This window comes from Xenopus laevis, chromosome 4L (assembly GCF_017654675.1).
Source record: "Xenopus laevis strain J_2021 chromosome 4L, Xenopus_laevis_v10.1, whole genome shotgun sequence".
Taxonomy (NCBI): domain Eukaryota; kingdom Metazoa; phylum Chordata; class Amphibia; order Anura; family Pipidae; genus Xenopus; species Xenopus laevis.
In genome coordinates, this window is record NC_054377.1 from 79,036,649 (window position 1) to 79,057,981 (window position 21,333).

The window sequence follows — 21,333 nt, forward strand, 5'->3', positions numbered from 1 at the left end:
TGTCCAATTTGCAAGTCTAGAACGCTTGCTAAGCTAAAGCTTCTATACGCTAGGATTACCAGATCTCTTTACAATTCAGGGACACATCTAGAAAATCCAGCTAGAAGGTCTGCAGTGAATTCAATTTAATTTTATGTACAATCGGAGCATCCCTGCAACATGCATTTATTCAATGTGACCCTGAATTTTTCACGTGATCTGGTAACCCGAAATCCCAGTTGAAAGCTGGAAATTGTAGTTTGGCAACAAGTGAAGTACCATGGGCTGGAGATGCCAGGTATGCCATAAGGAAAACTCTCTTAATACAGTTGTCAACTGCAAAGTTGTTAGGATTACGTCATAATTTAAATTAAAATTACAGGTCCCCTTTAAATGGAATGACCACTAACTGTGCTGTAGTTATGGCTGCCAGTGAAGTATTAATATGTATGACAAGCAAGAAGACAGCTTCCCCTACGTACTGCATGAATGTCAATATGCAGAGAAGGGATGTAATGAACATATGATTAAGCATTAATAAGAAAAGACAATAAGGGGCAGATTTATCAAATATTACACACAGGTATCCAGAGAGATTCCTCAGCAGTTTGATATTTTCCTCATTACACTCTGTTAGTAAAAAATGTCAGGCAGGATTATTTTTATACGTATTTAGATGTCAATTTGTTATAACACTTTTTTGCTCTATATGGTGCCTATATCGATCGCCTAGTCTCCCACCAAACACACACCGAATATCATACAAAAATTTTTGTTTCACACGATAATATCTGTATGTGTTTGGCCACCTTTAGACCCTAAAAGTACTAAATGCTAACACTAGTGATGTGTGGGTCAGGTTTTTCCCTACCCACACCCGCCCGATATCCGCCCTCCCTCCCTCCACCCGTGCCCGACTTCCGGGTTCCTTTTATAGACCCGCCCCACCTATGATGTCACAAAAGGGGCGGGGTGAGCAGGCGCGTGACTATAAAAGTTGAAGTCGGAAGCTGGCATTGTAAGGTTGCAGGCTGGGAGAGCAGGCAGAAGAGCTCAACCGGACCTGCCCGCGACATGGAAAGGGGGGTGCGAGGTCGGTCCAAACAAACCCGGGGGTATCGGGCCGGCCCGCACATCACTAGATACCACCTCTTTGGACCATTAATCCTCAGTGGAAACTGCAAACTGGGCAGATTTATCAAGGGTCGAATTTTGAATAAAAAAAGACCAACCTAAATTTATTTAAAAAATCTAAGTTTTCTTTTCGGGTGAATAGGCCGTTTTCATTTTTTCAAAATCCACCAATTCACTCGAAATAGATTCTAGGAGGTCCCCCATAGGCTAAAACAGCAATTCTGCAGGTTTTAGATGGCGAATTCGAATTTTTAAAGTACTTGATAAATTTCGATATTCAAATTTTTTTCAACTTTGAATCAAATTTGGACTATTCCCTAGTCGAAATACACAAAAAAATAGCTTGAAATTTAAATTTTTTTTCATTCGAATTTTCACTTCGACCCTTAATAAATCTGCCCCTAAGGATTCATATATTTTGTTTTTGTGTGCAAGAACAAACAATTCCAACACAGGAAATAACTTGTGGAATCTGAACCCATGGTTATCTTTTTTTAAAGTACTAGATGTTGGAAATGTGACAAATAGCAGTTGTTTTGATTTTTGGGAGGTACTGTGGATATTCAAGTTAAATCTGCAGTGGCTAAAGTATATTTTTTTGGGCTAAGCTTTAGGTCGGGGATAGGCAACTCTTGGCTCTTCAAATATTTTTAAACTAAAATTCCCAGCACAATCCACAAACAATTGCTTGGAGGACATCCCTGGTTTAGACAGGACAATACAGCTCGTTCCATCCTGAAAACAATAACAACCCATTTGTTTTACACAGTAGTACTTAGGCTGTCTTATTTCTTTTATCATTGCAGCTTTTTCCAGAGTAAGATCACTGAGAAAAACACCAGGAACTGTCTCTGTTGGTTTATGAGGATCAGCGATTGATGTATAGCTAGGGTCATGGTACACTGGCATTCTGATTGCAGCTATGCTCTCAGAAACAACCACATCGATTTAAATCCCTTCCCTGCCGGCATCTATTTCTGATTCACTTGGATAGGATATGTGCTGCCTATAGCTGACCTTTGTGCTTAAAGGAAAGTAGGAAACACATTTACCTTCCAAGTAAATGGGAAATCTCTGTTGGCAGAGAGTGGTGGTTAGATTGCTCTTTTTAAGAAGGACTCCGTGTTCCCTTACCCTTAGAGGCAATTCCTGGGGTTGCAAAAATAAAAAGATAAAAATAGTCCTGTATGCCGTAAGCATAACCCTAGTCCTGCTGCAGGGAAATAATGGTTATGAGTACAGCCTGTAGTGTAAATAAATATAGAGGTCCCATACCTATTGGTTCAAAATAAATATAAAAAACATTGTATCGTGCACATGACAAGATAAAACATTAAAAGCAATCAAGAAAATAGCAGCTTAGAAATGAAAACACAAATCAACTGAAAATCACTAATGTGAAACCTATCTCACAAAAAAGTTATAATGTCATTATATACAATGTCTAACTTTCCATAATGAGATGAGAAACCTGGGTGTAGTGTTGAATAATTGTATATGTTTGGGTATGTTATGGTGCATCAACCACCCTCAAATACGTTCTAAGATATGTATGGAAAGGATTCACTATTCCTGAACGTGCATGTACAGGAATATATGATTAGATGACATTAGCAGTCTCGGGAAAAATGTCAGACTTGCTTATAATGTAAACCTTACACCTTACCTGACGGGGTTCTACTCATGGAATGTCTTTGTTTTTCCCCTTTCTGATATCCTCACTGCCAAGACAGCCAACAAGAGTGCATTGTATTTTTGGGATACTCCTCCATACATAATGCATGGAAGCTTGGCTGCCAAGCGTTGTACAAAAATAAAAATCCTTTAGGGGTGAAAACAAAGAAGCATCCCTGTAGATATTCTGTTGTCTCCTAATGTGATATATGTTTCCAACCATCAAATAAGACACAAAAACACAAGCCTTCACAAACAAAAAAAAAAAACCTTTGTAAATGCCCTTGAATCCTGTTTTCCAAAGTAAACCCAAAATTAAAAGCAGCTCCATAAAAAATACAGTTTTTTACTGTATTAGTTCTGAATGTAATAATCAAGGCTGGTTTAATTGTGTCATGCAGTATTTCACCATACTTTGTATATTCACATTTTCAATGCCAAAAGGTCCTACTGATTAATATTTTAATGGCCATTTGGGTATTTGCTACAACCAATAATATTGCAGCTTACTAGCAGCCCACAGAGCTCATAGATGTGCTGGTCCCATTCTCATCTATAGACAGAAGCTGTTAAATATACTTGGAATAATTAAGCCTGGGGGTTCCATTCAGCCACCTCTGGTAAAACCTTTGTTCAAAGTCTTTCCAAAAAAAAAAAAAATAACACAAACAAAGAGGAAGAAAAAGCACAATGGATTTTTGTGTGTTGAGCAATTAAGGAATTTTGAGGATCCAAAAGAAATATGAAGTCACTTTCCTCTGACTGTATTCAAATGTAGAATAAACCAAATATATACCAAGCATGGTATGGGTGATGACGGTGTGAAACTGGATCTGCAGAAGACCAGGAGTATGTAGAAGACTAATAAAGTGGTTTCTGGCCTTGATTTTCAAATTCTGACCAGGCATCATTTAGCTCCATAAAGATCATTTTTGCATATTGCTCATATGGCTGCCCAGTTGCCTGTAATATAAATATTGTGTGTGTTAAAACAAATCTTTCAGATGCAGAAGTAATAAATGTATGTATAAAAATGCTAATTGCTACTCCAAAAACATTATTGACAGCCACAGAACAGAATAATATTGTAGACATGAGTCATTCCAAACAATCTGCCACCACAGTGTACTATTCTGACAAATACAAAGGCCCGAGTCTTTAATTAATTGGAATTTTATAGAAACCCAGTGGTATCTGAAATATTATGGGGAACATGTTTATAAACCAAAAAAAAACAAAAAAAAATGAAAAATAACATTGGAGCAGATTTTTATTTTTACTTATTTTGCAAATGTTTTTTTTTTGTATTGCTCCATATTTTTCTCTCTTTTCATGTCTTTGTATTGAATTTTCAAGCAAAAAAAAAGACTTACATAACAAACAAGTAAAATCAAAGCATGTCCAGTTTTAACTGCTCCATTTTTTTAATGATTCTTTTTATTCCCCCCGCTTAGTTTATATATAGGATATGATATGAACATAAATATTTCACTTACTTTATCTGGATGGACCACTAGCACAGCTTTACGATACACCTTTTTAACTTGTTCTGGAGTTACCAGGTCAGCCATACTAATAGGTTTCCATTTAGTTTCTCCTGCCCATAGAACTGTGTGCATCGTAGAGAGCAATGCTCGGATATTTCTTTCTTTCCCTTCAATCCAATCTAAAATCTGGAAGAAAAATGAAGGAATTATGCACTAGTGAACATAGTAACTATTTGACAGTCACATTTTGTTAGACTGGATCAGTCTTAGGGGCAAATTAAGAATTATGTCCAGCCCTGTCATACTACAACCACATCAGAGATTCCCACACATTATTATTATTAAATGCCATCCCTGGAAAAGATGTAAAATAGCTGCCATTCCTCCTCATTTCCTCATTTCTTAGCACATAACATTATCTTCTTTTAATATGTATTTATTTCAATGGTTGTTGTCCCTGTTTGTACTATTACTGTATTATACAGCACTAGATTTACAAGTTGTGCTATAAAGATATTCAACATAGGTTATGGCACACATGATGTGTTGATTGCAGATGTTTGCAGTAGCTCTGCTACTTTCTGTGAATTGTTGCATAGCCACTTTACTTCCTATTGATAGCAAGTTGCCACAAGTACATGTAGCAGTTAAAATGCTACGTGGGCCTTATAGCTAAATGTGGTGATGCTGGTGTACACATCAGCTTACACTCATTGAAACTTGCCTTTTGATTAGCCCCATAAATTGGGATAAGCTTACAAGGGAAATAGGAGAGGGATTCATGTTGATATAATGCACTTACAGTGTTACACCAGCTGTTGTGTTCAGAGCTGACTGGTACAGCTTGGCTGCCTTTGGAGTTTATCAGGTATAATCATATGTAATAAACATGCAAAACATAAACTCTAAAGCTAAGTGGAATTTTTTTTAATAAAATATATATAATGACATAGAAACGTTGATGTGGACAAAATAGAGGCCAATTCACAGTGCAGAAGCAGCATTTATCACACAACTGGCATTAGTCTTATCTGTTTAGCAGGGGAGGCTCTGATTCTCAGTGAAGGGCCTGATTCTCAGCCTGTGTTTATTCACTAAACAATTCTCTCTTCTCATACAAAGTAAGCTCAACAGACACTTTTTAAATTCATTGTAATTAATTTTACCTTTAATTTCTCTGGGTCCATTTCCTTAGACATTTCCTCTTTCCTCATTTCTGCTATTGTCCTTGGCCCTTTTCTATCTTTATGTGCATTAAAACCTTGACCAGACAACAAGTCTTCAAAATTGTCAGAGCAGACCTTCTGTTTTGGGTCTACAAAAAACAAAGTATCAGGTTAGTCAGAGTGGAAAGCAGAAATACCTACTCCCTTTTTTTAAACTTAATGGAAGAAAGAACTACAAAACCCCGGGCTTTTTCATTTTGCTAAAAACAAAACTGCAATTAATTTTCATATAGCACTAAAATAAAAAAAACATTAAAATTATTTTTAAATGGCATAGCAAATCCCTTTAAAGTTGACTATTAAACTTACCAACGTTAGATGCATTTTTTCCTCCATTCTGGCCACTGCCTGTAAAACGAATATTATAATTGGGTCTGCTTTGTGGGGAAGAGTGGGGAATATTTTGTTGTTGTTTGGACTGTGCCTGTTGCCAAGAATATCCAGTACCAGACTGCCAGGTCCCCCCTCCTGTATGCTGTGGTGATGGTGGAAAACCTCCACTACAACCAGTTGGCGTAGTTGGTTTACAGGCAAAGGATGACCCGCCTATAAGCAGAGTGAGAGAAATGGTATGGAAGTGACAAATAAGTGATAGGATATAAGACGGAAAACATGACAGTCCAACGGTTATAAACCACAAATTCTAGCAGGCTGCATATGCACAATGCATTTCAGTAACATATTAATATTGTAGCACAACAATAAATTGTCGTTTGAATACTCTACCGGCTAGATTTGCACCCAGTGCCCCAAGGTCAGCAAATGGATCAAGGCTTTGTGGTTTGGGTTGATGGAGAGGGGTACCGTGTGGAGATGCAGTGGGGCTTGTAGCTGCTGATCGACTTCCTACATTCAAACCACCTGGGAATGAAACTCAAGTTTTACATCAACACTATCTTTTAACAACACATCTTATATTTTGTGAGCATTTAAAGCACAAAATATCATAAAATATATCTTAGGCTGACAAAGTCGGATTATAATGAAGTTTGTACGCCTCTAAACAGAGCAGTAGGTATTGAATTATATAATAATTGTTAATTGGTTCCTGTAGATTGCTAAACCTAGAATTTGACCACAAAATCTTTTTTTGGTAACAAAACACGCAATAAATGGCCTTATATGACAGTCAAGGGGAATTTCAGAAAATTCGGCATTAGCAGTTTACCTTGTGATGTAGTATTCCAATCCCAAGGTGCAGATGCATCAGGCTGGATAGACAATGATGGAGCTAAAACAATGATATGATACACAAAGTATATATCAAAGCACAGCATACAAGACTTAATGATATATATATATATATATATATATATATATATATATATAAAATTCTCCAATGAGTATCCGCACTCCAAGGCAATGTAGTATAGGGAGGGGTGCACGGTAATTTTTGCATACACCAATAGTTTCCAAACCAACACTCCCTTTAGTGAAAAAAAAGTAATTTTTATTATTGCATAGTATCTGTTTCCAATGTTTCGGTCCCTATTGGGACCTTTTTCCTTTGGGAGTGCTGGTTTGGAAACTATTGGTGTATATATATATATATATATATATATATATATATATATATATATATATATATATAGATATATATATATATATAGTGAAGGGAAAAACCGGCACTCACGAAAATGTCATCAATTATGCCTGGGTGCAGTCCTTGTTGAAGTTTGAATGTAAAGCTGGAAATGGAGATCGCACTCACAGGTCTTAGAAGTGTTTAAATGTCTTTATTCAGTGGACGATCGCTGACGTTTCGGCTGACACGACAGCCTTTCTCTCTTTGAGAAAGGCTGTCGTGTCAGCCGAAACGTCAGCGATCGTCCACTGAATAAAGACATTTAAACACTTCTAAGACCTGTGAGTGCGATTTCCAGCTTTATATATATATATATATATATATATATATATATATATATATAGCAACAAAAAACCGCACACACAGGCCTTTTCAAAGGTGCAAAATCCAAAAATGATGTTTATTCCAACGTTTCGGCTATTCACTTAAGCCGTCATCAGGAACGGCTTAAGTGAATAGCCGAAACGTTGGAATAAACATCATTTTTGGATTTTGCACCTTTGAAAAGGCCTGTGTGTGCGGTTTTTTGTTGCTGTATACATGTTCTGTTATAACCAGCACCTAGGCATTAACGATTGTTTTGAGTGCACCAGTATTTGGACTATATATATATATATATATATATATATATATATAGAATCTGTAGAAGGAGAGCTGTTGCACGCAAGGGACTCTTGTCTGAAGGTAAAAAATTTAAGTTTTATTTAGATTTTAAATTTTTTACCTTCAGACAAGAGTCCCTTGCGTGCAACAGCTCTCCTTCTACAGATTCTATATATATATTCTGTTGGCACCAGGGCATTACCTTCCTTTGAAGTGTGTGCAACAGTCTCACAATTTGTATATATATATATATATATATATATATGCGTCCTGTGGGTATCAGCACTCGATACTTGTATGAGTTTGAGGTGCAGGATCAAATTAATGATACAGGTGATGCAAGGATCAGCACACTCATTTGTAGAAAAGCAAAGTGTATTTTATTTCAACACAGCATTGTGTCCAACGTTTCGGTTCCTCCTGGGAACCTTTATCAAGGATGCAGTGCCTTACAGTGCAAAGGTTTAAATACCCACCCCCACATGTGGATTTTGGCGCCCTGGTGACGTCATTAGTCCATATACAGATGTTGTTTTCCAAAAACAAAGTCTTTCCTGTGTATAGAGTGTCCTTTTGTTCCTACACCACTAGGTGTCAGCGTAGTGCCTAGTGTCAAATCCTCTGTGCGCATGTGTCCAATTGGTAACATGGTTACACGATTGAAACAGTGTTACAATAAAGCAAAAAAGTAAAAAACGGAAAAACAAATTACTTACAGATCAAAGGAAGAATACTTTGTATGCATTTCAGATCAAAAGAAGAATATTTTGTATGCATTTCCTGAGGAGCAAAAAAAGTTTCAATCAATATTTGGTGTATATTTAGAAACAGCAAATTATTCAACATGTATATTGCTCATGCAAGGAAACAATTCAATGTTAACTGTCCATTGAGTCCCTTGGGTATAACGCAGTCCAGTTCATGTATCCAGTACGCTTCACGTTTCAGCAACAAATTGTCAATATCACCGCCTCTGGGCGGTTTCTGTATACAATCTATAGGCATACATTTAAACGTGGTAGGGTCATGTCTGGCCTCTTTCCAATGTTTGGCAACTGGCTGTTGCGCTATGTCCTGTTTATTGGCATCGACCTTTCTGTCCATATCCAATGCAGCCCTTATAGTGGCCCTATGCATATTTATCCTCTCTTTCAATTGCCTAGTGGTTTTTCCACAGTAAATTAGTCCACAGGGGCATTTAATCACGTATATTACTCTGGTTGAGGTGCAAGTGAGCCTATGTTTGATCTCATATCTCTTTCCAGTTCTAGGGTGTCTAAATTCTTTTCCTAGTATGAGAGTGTTGCACATCACACATCCCGTGCATTTATATACCCCCGGGCGGTTGGATAAAAAATGTTGGACCTTGGGTTGCGAATATTTACTTACTGGGTCGGCGGGACTCAAGTGTTCTTTTAGGTTGGTGTTCCTCGCGAAACTGAATTTCGGTCTTTTGGGAACCCTAGGGGCTAGCGCTTCATCTTTGGCCACTATATCCCAATGTTTGAGTACAGCTTCTTTGGTGGCCTTACTGTGGGGATTAAATTTACTGACGTAATAAATGTCATTGATGTCGTTGTCCTTATTGTTCGTGGTGGCCGTGGTACTTTGTAACAATTGTTCCCGTGACATAGCTGCTACTACTTTTGTAGTGTCTTTGATCAAATTAGTTGGATAGCCCCTAGCCAATATTCGCAACCCAAGGTCCAACATTTTTTATCCAACCGCCCGGGGGTATATAAATGCACGGGATGTGTGATGTGCAACACTCTCATACTAGGAAAAGAATTTAGACACCCTAGAACTGGAAAGAGATATGAGATCAAACATAGGCTCACTTGCACCTCAACCAGAGTAATATACGTGATTAAATGCCCCTGTGGACTAATTTACTGTGGAAAAACCACTAGGCAATTGAAAGAGAGGATAAATATGCATAGGGCCACTATAAGGGCTGCATTGGATATGGACAGAAAGGTCGATGCCAATAAACAGGACATAGCGCAACAGCCAGTTGCCAAACATTGGAAAGAGGCCAGACATGACCCTACCACGTTTAAATGTATGCCTATAGATTGTATACAGAAACCGCCCAGAGGCGGTGATATTGACAATTTGTTGCTGAAACGTGAAGCATACTGGATACATGAACTGGACTGCGTTATACCCAAGGGACTCAATGGACAGTTAACATTGAATTGTTTCCTTGCATGAGCAATATACATGTTGAATAATTTGCTGTTTCTAAATATACACCAAATATTGATTGAAACTTTTTTTGCTCCTCAGGAAATGCATACAAAATATTCTTCTTTTGATCTGAAATGCATACAAAGTATTCTTCCTTTGATCTGTAAGTAATTTGTTTTTCCGTTTTTTACTTTTTTGCTTTATTGTAACACTGTTTCAATCGTGTAACCATGTTACCAATTGGACACATGCGCACAGAGGATTTGACACTAGGCACTACGCTGACACCTAGTGGTGTAGGAACAAAAGGACACTCTATACACAGGAAAGACTTTGTTTTTGGAAAACAACATCTGTATATGGACTAATGACGTCACCAGGGCGCCAAAATCCACATGTGGGGGTGGGTATTTAAACCTTTGCACTGTAAGGCACTGCATCCTTGATAAAGGTTCCCAGGAGGAACCGAAACGTTGGACACAATGCTGTGTTGAAATAAAATACACTTTGCTTTTCTACAAATGAGTGTGCTGATCCTTGCATCACCTATATATATATATATATATATAAACTTCTACAAAAAAAAGTTATTTTTTTCCTACGAGTCTACAAATAATGGTAGTTTTAGGCAACCTTACTCCAAAATACTTTAGTATATAAAGCTACCAATTATAGACAGGCAATACCCGTGGATGTTATATGATTATAATAGAAATGAGCTGTGATTTCTGATTTACTACTCATCAAACAATACAGGCTAGAAAACTGTGAAATGTGCCAATAACTGATTACTGCTGTGATTAGTGGCTTAGTACAAATTAACCAATTATAATAAGGCGTAAAGGGGTTATTCACCTCTACATTAACTTTTAGTATGATGTAGAGAGTGATATTCTGAGACAATATTCATTTTTTATTATTTGTGGATTTGAGTTATTTAGCTTTTTATTTAGCTCCTTTCCAGTTTGCAATTTCAGCAATCTGGTTGCTACTGTCCAAATTACCCTAGAAACTGATTTGAATAAGAGACTGTACTAGAAACTGATTGAATAAGAGACTGTAATATGAATGGGAGAGGCATGAATAGAGAGTTGAGTAATCAACTCTAGCATTAACAATTAAATATTACAGAGCATTTCTTTTGTAAATGGGAGTCAGTGACCCCAATTTAAGATGGAAAGAGTCAGAAGAAGGCAAATAATTCAAAAACTACAAAAAATAAAGGCCAATTGAAAAGTTGCTTAGAATGAACCATTCTATAGCTTACTAAAAGTTAAAGGGATACTGTCATGGGAAAAAAAAAATTTCAATATGAATCAGTTAATAGTGCTGCTCCAGCAGAATTCTGCACTGAATCCATTTCTCAAAAGAGCAAACAGATTTTTTTATATTCAATTTTGAAATCTGACATGTGGCTAGACATATTGTCAATTTCCCAGCTGCCCCAAGTCATGTGACTTGTGCTCTGATAAACTTCAATCACTCTTTACTGCTGTACTGCAAGTTGGAGTGATATCACCCCTCCCCCCCCCCAGCAGCCAAACAAAAGAACAATGGTAGAGTAACCAGATAACAGCTCCCTAACACAAGATAACAGCTGCCTGGTAGATCTAAGAACAACACTCAATAGTAAAAACCCATGTCCCACTGAGACACATTCAGTTACATTGAGAAGGAAAAACAGCAGCCTGCCAGAAAGCATTTCTCTCCTAAAGTGCAGGCACAAGTCACATGACCAGGGGCAGCTGAGAAATTGAGAAAATGTCTAGCCCCATGTCAGATTTCAAAATTGAATATAAAAAAATCTTTTTGCTCTTTTGAGAAATGGATTTCAGTGCAGAATTCTACTGGAGTAGCACTATTAACTGATGCATTTCGAAAAAAACATGTTTTCCAATGAAAGGATCCCTTTAACTTAAATGTGAACCTCCCCTTTAACAATGTTCACTATCTACATTTTTATTTCTGCTTGAGAAGATCTGCACCACATAAAGCTTCTTACTCATGTTGAATGGATCAAGATGAACTGTTGGTGATGGACTTCTTGTAGTGTGTAGAAAAGCATCACTACCTGTGGCATTTGAAGTACTTAGGAAGGAACCAAGTAAGTCCTGAGATGGCTGCTTAGGACTAGATCCAAAAGGATCAAAGGCAGCAGCTGTAAATATAAAATTAAGGTTAGATTAAAAAAAGGGAAAAAAACACTTTCTGTAACAAGGGATGCAATTTTAATTCATACACTATGAAACATACTTGAAGCAAAGACTATTTACAGATGTGTTCAGATTTTTAATAGAATATTAGGGTGTGGCAACATGAGGGTTACCTTCTCCTCCTATTTTTGGAGACTGGGATGGAGAGGCTGTAGATCGTCTTGGAGTTGAATTTGCAGAGCCGATTGGTCCTGACTGAAACAGAGCCTCAGCAGCGGGCTTAGCTCCTGGAGTCACAGCACAAAAAAGATCATTTAGTAAATCAGAATTAGTAGGGGGTGCTTTTGGCTGGGAAGCAGAAGCATTTTTCTCTACATCCAGACCCAAAAGGTCAGCATCCTGGGGTGGCATGGGATGGGCCAGTGGCTCAGGTTTTTTGTGCTTTGGAGTACCATGTTGTTTTTCACCACTGGTGCTACTATGCTGGCTGGAGAGGGACAACAATTCATCATCAGATGGTTCACTTTCTTCATGTACCAAGGCAGCACGATCTTCTGATACCGGATGTGAACCTGTTTTGTCAGATTTCTGATCTAAGATATGAAAAGAAATGCATTAAGAAAAGCACATTCATTCTTAGAGGTCTTTCGTTAATACTTTCTTCTTTATGACAATATATCAAACAAGGACTTAATTTAAAAAAAACATTGTGCAATGAAGATACTTCGATCCCTGTACTATTCGGAGTGAATGTGTGTACTTCAAGGCATACTGTCATGGGAAAACATGTTTTTTTTCCAAAATGCATCAGTTAAAAGTGCTGCTACAGCAGACTTCTGCACTGAAATCCAATTATCAAAAGAGCAAACAGATTTTTTTTATATTGAATTTTGAAATCTGACATGGGGCTAGACATATTGTCAGTTTCCCAGCTGCCCCAAGTCATGTGACTTGTGCCTGCACTTTAGGATGGAACTACTTTCTAGCAGGCTGTTACTTCTCCTAATGTAACTGAATCAATCTCAGTGGGACCTGGATTTTACTATTGAGTATTGTTCTTATATCTACCAGGGAGCTGTTATCTTGTGTTAGGGAGCTGCTATCTGGTTACATTCCCATTGTTCTTTTGTTAGGCTGCTTGGGAGGAAAGGGAGAGGGGTTATATCACTCCAATTTGCAGTACAGCAGTAAAGAGTGACTAAAGTTTATCAGAGCACAAGTCACATGACTGGGGGCAGCTGGGAAACTGACAATATGTCTAGCCCCATGTCAGATTTCCAAATTGAATATAAAAAAAAATCTGTTTGCTCTTTTGAAAAATGGATTCTGCTGGAGCAGCACTATTAACTGATGTGTTTTCCCATGACAGTATCCCTTTAAAGTACACATACAGAATCCTGACAAGCAGGGCTGAATAAAAGAATTTCATTTCTTTATTTAGCATAATGGCTCCTATTTCATATGGGAGTCACTGACCCCATCTAGAAAACAAATGCTCTGTAAGGCTACAAATGTAGTGTTATTGCTACTTTTTTATTATCTCATCTTTCTATTCAGGGCCTCTCCTATTCATATTCCAGTCTCTTATTTAAAATCTAATGCATGGTTGCAAAGGTAATTTGGTCCATAGCAACCAGATTGTTACAACTGCAAACTGTAGAGCTGCTAAATCAAAAATTGGTATTGCCTCCAATAAGGATTCATTTTATCTTAGTCTGGATCGACAGTCCGCAATGTACTGTTTTATTACTACAAATAAAATGGAAATTGCTTTGGATGTTTTGATTATAATGGAGTTTATGAGAGACGGCCTTTTTGTAATTCTGAGCTTTATGGATAACAGGTTTCCGGATAACAGATGCAATACCTCTAATATATAAGTGATAACAATGACTTGTTTCTGACTGATACCTTGCCAATTCAATGAAGAGAAAAATGCCCCCTGGCCAACATTTCTTATGTTATCCTGATGTTGTTCAACAGGAGCTCTGGCTGTAAAACAAAAGAAGTAAAATTATTCATGCAAATTCATGGCCATCCTTAAGATAACAATGTGTCATCCCATGACATACAAATAATCAATGTCATACCACCGATTGCATGTGCATCTTGCTGTTCCTGATGAGAAGAGAACAAGATGCTCGGATTAACATCTTTTGATAAGAAGTTCTCCCAAGGAGGTGTTAGGTCCACCTGCCTGTCCTTACTTTCAATTTCTATTTCCAACATCACATGAAACAGCTGAGGATATTTTTCTGGGGAGTCGCAAGCATCAAGTTCTGGCCTGAGAATTACAAAAGGGTTAATAATCTTCTGGATTCTACAATTTTACAAGACAATGTATAACCATTGACGGATAAATAGTAAAGTTGCTACCATTTGTTTTAACAGATCCTTCCTTACATAGAAGAATGAGACCATCTGTTAGTACAGGTATGGGACCAGTTATCGAGAATGCTCGGGACCTGGGGTTTTCCGGATAACGGATGTTGCTGTAATTTGGATCTTCATACCTTAAGTCTACTAGAAATTCATGTAAAAATTAAATAAACCCAATAGATGGGCTTTGCTTCCAAAAAGGATTAATTATATCTTAGTTTGGATCAAGTACAATGTACTGTTTTATTATTACATTTGGATTAAATGGTTTCTACTGAAGACAGCCTTTTTGTAATTCTGAGCTTTCTAGATAATGTTTCCAGATAAAGGATTCCATACCTGTAATATATTACTTAACTGACATTTTCATTATAAACAGGAGGAGTTCTTTTCAACAGTGACTGATTTAGGGAAGTCCAATACCACTTGACTTTTTTATCTTGATACGAATACTTGATGCCAAGCTTCCTTTTCACTTGGCCTGATCTGCTCCAAGGATATATTATAGATATATATAGGTGCTTGCCCTAATTTAGCGTTTTCAACATTTTATATGCCACCTGTAGATGGTAGAAATAAAGGGTTGCTAGTCATAAAGTATGACTTTTTGCCAAGAAGAAACAAATGCACATTAGACCCAGGAAATGTTTTCAGTGTAAAAGCACAAAAATAGCATACAACTTACACCAAACTGAAGTAAATCATTTCCCCCTAAATACTAAGGGCCGACTTGCTAACATTCGGATCTCCTTTTTTTTCCCACAATTCTGATTTTTAAGTATTAAAACCACAAAAACTTCTCCAAGTAAAAGCAGTTGAGGTCCCACAGAAATCAATAGGAGCTGCTCTGATCCTATTGGATCTAATTTTAGCCATTTAGACTTTGCGGGGTTTTTTTCGCTAGTAATTTTCGCTAATAATTGTCAGAAAAATGTTTTAGAGATATTCATATTTTTTTCAGATTGTTCAACACTTTTTTTCCATTCATACTTTTTTTCATTTACTTTTTATTATCAGATCTTTTAATAACTTTCATAGCTTTCGTGATCTTAGAGAAATAGAGTTCAATTATGGTTACAAAAAGCTCTAATACCACTAATTCGAACTTTACTAAATGGGCCTCTAATTTTCACATATAATACATATGATAAATGTAATATGGTATTTAGTATAACAAAGTATATTGGCATATTTCCATTGTAAACCTAGCTTCCCACCAAGGGCTTTTTTTAGTACAGGTCTTCCATAAATCTAGCTCTTGCCTAGTTCATTTGGACTACATAGTGTAGCAACCAAGGATTCAGTGTGGCTGGTGGAGTCGCTATTTTAAAGGGATTGCTGAACTTTTAAAACTTTTTTCAGTTCAGTTTTCAGATTTTTTTCACCAAAAATTTTGTTGCCCATATTTTATTTTTTATAGTTTTCTGAAAATTTAAGTTTAAAGGGGAACTAATGTAATATTCGCTTCATCATACTGAAAGAAGAAACTTTCTAAATACAATCAATTAAAAATTCTGTACCGTTTCAGAAATAATCAAGTTTATCTTCACTATTCCTCTATCAGCATCTGTTCCTCCTCATTCTGTCTTAATGCAGGAGATGGGTGTCAGATGAATGATCCAATATATCTTATAGGGGGCTCCTTTTGCCTTGAACATGTATTAGAGCTCACTCTATTAAAATCACCAGAAATCCTGTCTCTCTATATGCATAATTTTTGCAAAAGGCAGTTTGTTAGATGTTGTTTGTACTGGAATCAGCTCTGGAATCAGTTTCACAATAGTTCTCTGAATGTTCCTGTCTCTGGTGTTTCAGTCTGGCAGCTCAGAAATCCAGTTGCGGATTCTGAACTGTTACAATTTGATACATGATCCGTTTTTTTTTTCCGTACGATTTTCACTAGCTTTGTCAGACATAACTATCGTACGATTGCTGTCAGGGGCAGAACATTGGCTGATCTGTTCTGTAACTAATTTATTTGATCAGAATGGTAAGACTTTGATCTGAATGGTTAGTGGCGGGTTGGGAGGTGGGAAAGTTGGATCGTACGTTGATTTGTACGATCAGATCTTTGCGTCTATGGCCAGCTTTACTTTGTATAAACAGTCTGGGCAGAGAACAGAAAGGGACAAACACTGTTTTCAATAGCAATGCATATACAAATAACTGAAAAACCATAGAAAATTTATAGACTTTTCTTTTATAGACGTTTCTGGCAAATCAAGAATTTTACCCAGCTTAATGTGAGATAAAAATGTTTCTTGTTTGTATGCAAATCTGTTCCCATGCCTCAGAAAAGGAAAACTTGGCCAGAACATTTTGCTCTGCAAGACCAGGGCAATGAACATACAGCAGAGACCGACTCTGTAGAAACACACCCCGTAACAGAGTTGTGGGGGTTGATGAATACCACAAGTGTGCTTTACAATTTCGTAAAATGAGGTTAAGTCACTTAAAAAAATAAACAAATAATATACTTACTTAGTAAATTGTAATTCAGTTGTTCCAAGAGGAATAAATCCAGTATGAAATTGGATCTGTAATATTTGTGTATTCGTCATCTAAAATGACAAGAAATACAGCAGCAGATGAGATGATTAGATAACTGTAAAGGAAGTCACCTGTCTGCCAGTTAAATAGAAATGAGGATACAGTATTTCAAGTCTTGTCTTGTTTTGACATAAATAGAGCCGCAGCCTAGTAACAAGCAATAACTTCAGTACTCATCTCCAACACGACATCCAATTTACTTTCATTTCTGTATTGTGTTTAGAATGTTTTCTGAACAAAACAAAAGGACTTGTACATGTGTCAATCAGACATTAGCTTATACAGAGTACCTCGATGGGGTTTTACAATTACATGATTAATATGCATGTCAACAAATGCTTCCATTTTTGTTTATGTTTAATAATATTTTAATATATTTGTTTTTTAATATTTGTAAATGCAATTAAAAGCATTATTTCTTTGCCCATTCCTGCACTGTTGGGATTGACTCTTGAACCAAGATGGAAGAAATCTAACCTTCTAATCAAGACTCCATACCGTGTATGTTTTTTCACTGGTCAGCTGACATCTGCTACATGGTTTGAAGAATCACAACCAACAGTGCACAGAACAGCATGGGATTGCTTTCAAAAGATACTGTTTTAACAAGCAAATTCATATACAATAACCTTAATGCAATTTTAACATAATAAATAACTTTATAGCAATTTAACATTTGTAATGATTGTAAAGGGGAAAGACAAATATATATTCTTTTATTGGGCAAAGAAACGCTGGAAATGATAAAAATAATGGACCCCCTGGGACAAGATATAAGTATATAAGTGGTCACCTCACCACAGATGTAGCACAGAAAATTGCTTACGTGACCATTTTTTGCCACAGAGGTTCCTTTTTACTGCTCCATGTGTTTAGGTTCAGGTTGTCCTATTTAATATCAGAAGAAGCAACAGGGGCATATTTTTTGCTATGCCATAAGTGCCTCAGGCATTCCTAACGCTGTTATACACTCACGTAAATAAAACTGCACATACAGGTCTGGCCAAGTGAAAAAAGTGGTCATTTATTTGACTTTTTTCACTTTACAAGACCTGTGAGTGCAATTTTATATGGTGTTATACATTTTTTCATTCTGGCAATAAGGCAACTAGCTTATACAAACACAGAGTGCAAACTACACACAGATATGATATATAATAGATGATATGCAGCAAGCGGTAATGGGGCCTGACACACCAGTCATCCCCTTAACCCTTACTGTACATTACCAGAAGCCTAGAGTAGGTTTCATCCTACAGGTGAAAAATTCTCAGAAATCATTGCTAAATATGCATCCATCTGCCACCTAGCTTCCAGAAGTAGAATTTTTAAAAAAAAACTGTTGTATAGGTGTATGGGATATATTATGTGGAATGCTTCAGAGTTTAGATTTTCTAGATAATCTAGGTTTTTTTTCCATAATATCGATCACCAAACCTTAAGTCTACCAAAAAAATGTCAGCAAAATTCTTTTTGCCACCAATGTGAATGTATGCAGTTTAGTTACCATCACATACAAGTTACTGCTTTACTACTACATATTAATAGATTTCTAAAATATAAATTATTTGCTTAAGATAGACTGTATGGGGGATGGCTTTCCCATTACTTGGAGCTTTAAGAAAATTGGGTTTCCAGATAGAAGATCCCATACCTGAATGCTAGGGAGATAAATATTGAAAAGGTGAGGAGGCAGCTGCCTAACACAGAACTCGCATTGTACTGTACTGGTTGTTTCTGAAAAGCACAAGGTCAGGCATAATAAATCGACATACAATTATTATAAAAAAAAAAATTGTTTGAAAATGAAGTGAATTATTTGCAAGGCACACTGGGGGTAATTTATAAACACCAGGCAAATTTGCACCTGGGCAGTAGCCCATGGCAACCAATTAGATAATTGCTTTCACTGTTCAACCTGCAGCTGGATGAAAAAGTTAATCACTGATTGGTTGCTATGGGCTACTGCCTAGGTGCAAATTTGCCCAATGTCTATTACAGTGGAGCTTATTTATAAAGTATAAAAAGACTACAACATCAGTCATGACAGTATCCTTTTAATAGCCTTATATTTTACAAGAGGGTTACAGTTTTTTTCCCATATAAATACAATATGGCACCTGCATTATATAAACAAAGCACTTACCTTTGCTTGAAGTCTTCCACCAATTGTAGATCTCATGTGAAAGACAGAGACAACAATATCGCCATAGACTGTTACACCCAATGGGAACACAACCTTGCCTTCCTGAACACGATATTCCCTTTAAAAACATAACTTCATTTTAATAAAATCATATACCACCCTTTATTTTTATTATACATAGATAGTAATAGCAAAACAAATCAGTATTCTCGATTAACAATTTATAATCGTATCTCTTAGTTTCTGTTGAGGTCGGACCTAGTTCAGCAATAATCAAATTAAACAAAATAATTTTTCCAAAGGGGTAAAGAAAAGCACCACACAGAAACTATCATAAATCGTCAGACACACGTCACCTTCTCCTCTACCCACCACTAAAACATACAAGTTACAAATTAGGGATAAGTGAATTTTATTGCAAACTAAGTGTAACTTGTCTGAAAATACTAATTTAAACCCACAAAGGTTCTCAGTGCAGACCGTAATCAAGTGAATAAACCACAATTAATTATAAACTTATAATACTACAATTTAATTAACACTTAGGGGCAGATTTATCAAGGGTCGAAAGGCTTTAGTTCGACTTCGAATATCAAAGTCAAAGTTTTTTTTACCGAATTTGACCGTTTTGCGGTCGAAGTAAAATCGTTCTATCGAACGATGAAATCCTTCGAATTGAACGATACAATTTTTCTTTCGACTTCAAAAAACTTAGAAAACTGCTCTAGAAGGTCCCCATGTGCTAACATAGCACTTTGGCAGGTTTAATTTGGCGAAGTATTGAAGTCAAAGTTTTTTTAAAGAGACGGTACTTTGATTATCAAATGGTCGAATATTCGAACGATTTTACTTCAAATCGAAGACGAAGTCTAAGTCGTAGTATCCTATTCGATGGTCAAAGTATCCAAAAAATTACTTTGAATTTCTAATTTTTTTTTTCGAATTCCCTCAAATTCACTTCGACCCTTGATAAATCTGCCCCTTACTATACATATAATTCATCCCCATCAATTAGGATAATTCATCCATATAAAGTGCCGTGCAATAAATATCCCTATAATAAGAATCACCAATTAAAAATACAATTAGTAGTAGGAGAATAAATGAATCAATGTGACCAGCACCAATCTGAGATACAATTAAAAACCACTTGCTCAAGTTCATGAAATTAAGGTGAAGTTGTCCCAAAGTTTAACTGCCTATATTTTTTCTATCAAGGGATATCACAAAGCAAAAGCAGGCAGGATAATCATGACTGTGGTCAAATTGATAAGACAATTTGCAGCTGGTTTTCATTTTTTTTATATATTTTGCGGTTTTTCATTATGTAAATTTTTGTTCAGCAGCTTGACAGTTTGGTATTTCAACAGCTAATTGGTTGCTAGGGATCTTATTTAGCAACCAAGTATTGGTTTGAATGAGCCACTGGAATGTGAATAGGAGAGTGGCTGAACAGGCACCCAAGTCATAAAAAGTAGCAACAATGATGTAGCATCACAGAGAAATGTGTTTTTTTGGCTGCCAAGGTCAGCTAAATAACTCAAAAAACACAAATAATAGAAAATGAAAACCAATTGCAAATTGTCTCAGAATATCACTCTCTACATCATACTAAAAGTTAATGTAGAGGTGAATAACCCCTTTACGCCTTATTTTTATCATAATTGGTTAATTTGTACTAAGCCACTAATCACAGCAGTAATCAGTGATTGACGTGTTTCACAGTTTAAGCCTCCTGCACATTGGCAATTATGATCTGACTTTATTAGAACATACATTGTACATAAAAAGCCTGGATTGTGCATTGAGTATGAGTAGGTCAACACCTAAAACATTACACTAAACTTATATAACTATATTCATGTTGTTTATTTATGTAGACGCTTGATTCTGGTAAATCCTGGTAAAATTGCTAGTGTGGTGTTCTTCATATATATATATATATAAACAAATAAGCATAAGGAAATTCCAGAGTAACCAATGACTTACTTCATTCTTTCATAGTCTTGCATTGTGCTAAAAATCCTAGTTTCTCCAATAAGAATTTCACAAAATGGCCGGCAGCCATTCCTCTGCTTGTTGAAACATGGTACAGGGCTGATGGTGGCAGATTTGATAACAACAGGTTTGCAGTGGAGCTGTGGAGGCTTGTCAGATACCAGGTCACAAATATAGCCTATATATCTGCAAAAGAAGAAGGGTCATTTTATTTCACATGTAACTCAGC

General features: G+C 36.5%; 1 protein-coding gene across 3 annotated transcripts in view; it reads right to left on the reverse strand.

The window, feature by feature from the left end:
* Positions 1 to 2,052: 2,052 nt before the first annotated feature.
* dnajc6.L (DnaJ heat shock protein family (Hsp40) member C6 L homeolog) overlaps positions 2,053 to 21,333 on the reverse strand; it is a 52,545-nt gene continuing 33,264 nt past the window's right edge. For all 3 annotated transcript variants that reach the window (XM_018258227.2, XM_018258228.2, XM_018258226.2), the window contains 13 exons: positions 21,096 to 21,290; positions 19,107 to 19,224; positions 16,892 to 16,971; positions 14,122 to 14,315; positions 13,943 to 14,023; positions 12,205 to 12,624; positions 11,881 to 12,036; positions 6,669 to 6,731; positions 6,227 to 6,361; positions 5,810 to 6,046; positions 5,441 to 5,589; positions 4,284 to 4,460; positions 2,053 to 3,750 (listed from right to left, as the gene is read on the reverse strand). In XM_018258227.2, coding sequence (XP_018113716.1) covers positions 3,649 to 3,750; positions 4,284 to 4,460; positions 5,441 to 5,589; positions 5,810 to 6,046; positions 6,227 to 6,361; positions 6,669 to 6,731; positions 11,881 to 12,036; positions 12,205 to 12,624; positions 13,943 to 14,023; positions 14,122 to 14,315; positions 16,892 to 16,971; positions 19,107 to 19,224; positions 21,096 to 21,290 — 2,107 coding nt within the window. In that variant the 3' untranslated portion in view covers positions 2,053 to 3,648. The remainder of the gene's footprint in view (positions 3,751 to 4,283; positions 4,461 to 5,440; positions 5,590 to 5,809; positions 6,047 to 6,226; positions 6,362 to 6,668; positions 6,732 to 11,880; positions 12,037 to 12,204; positions 12,625 to 13,942; positions 14,024 to 14,121; positions 14,316 to 16,891; positions 16,972 to 19,106; positions 19,225 to 21,095; positions 21,291 to 21,333) is intronic.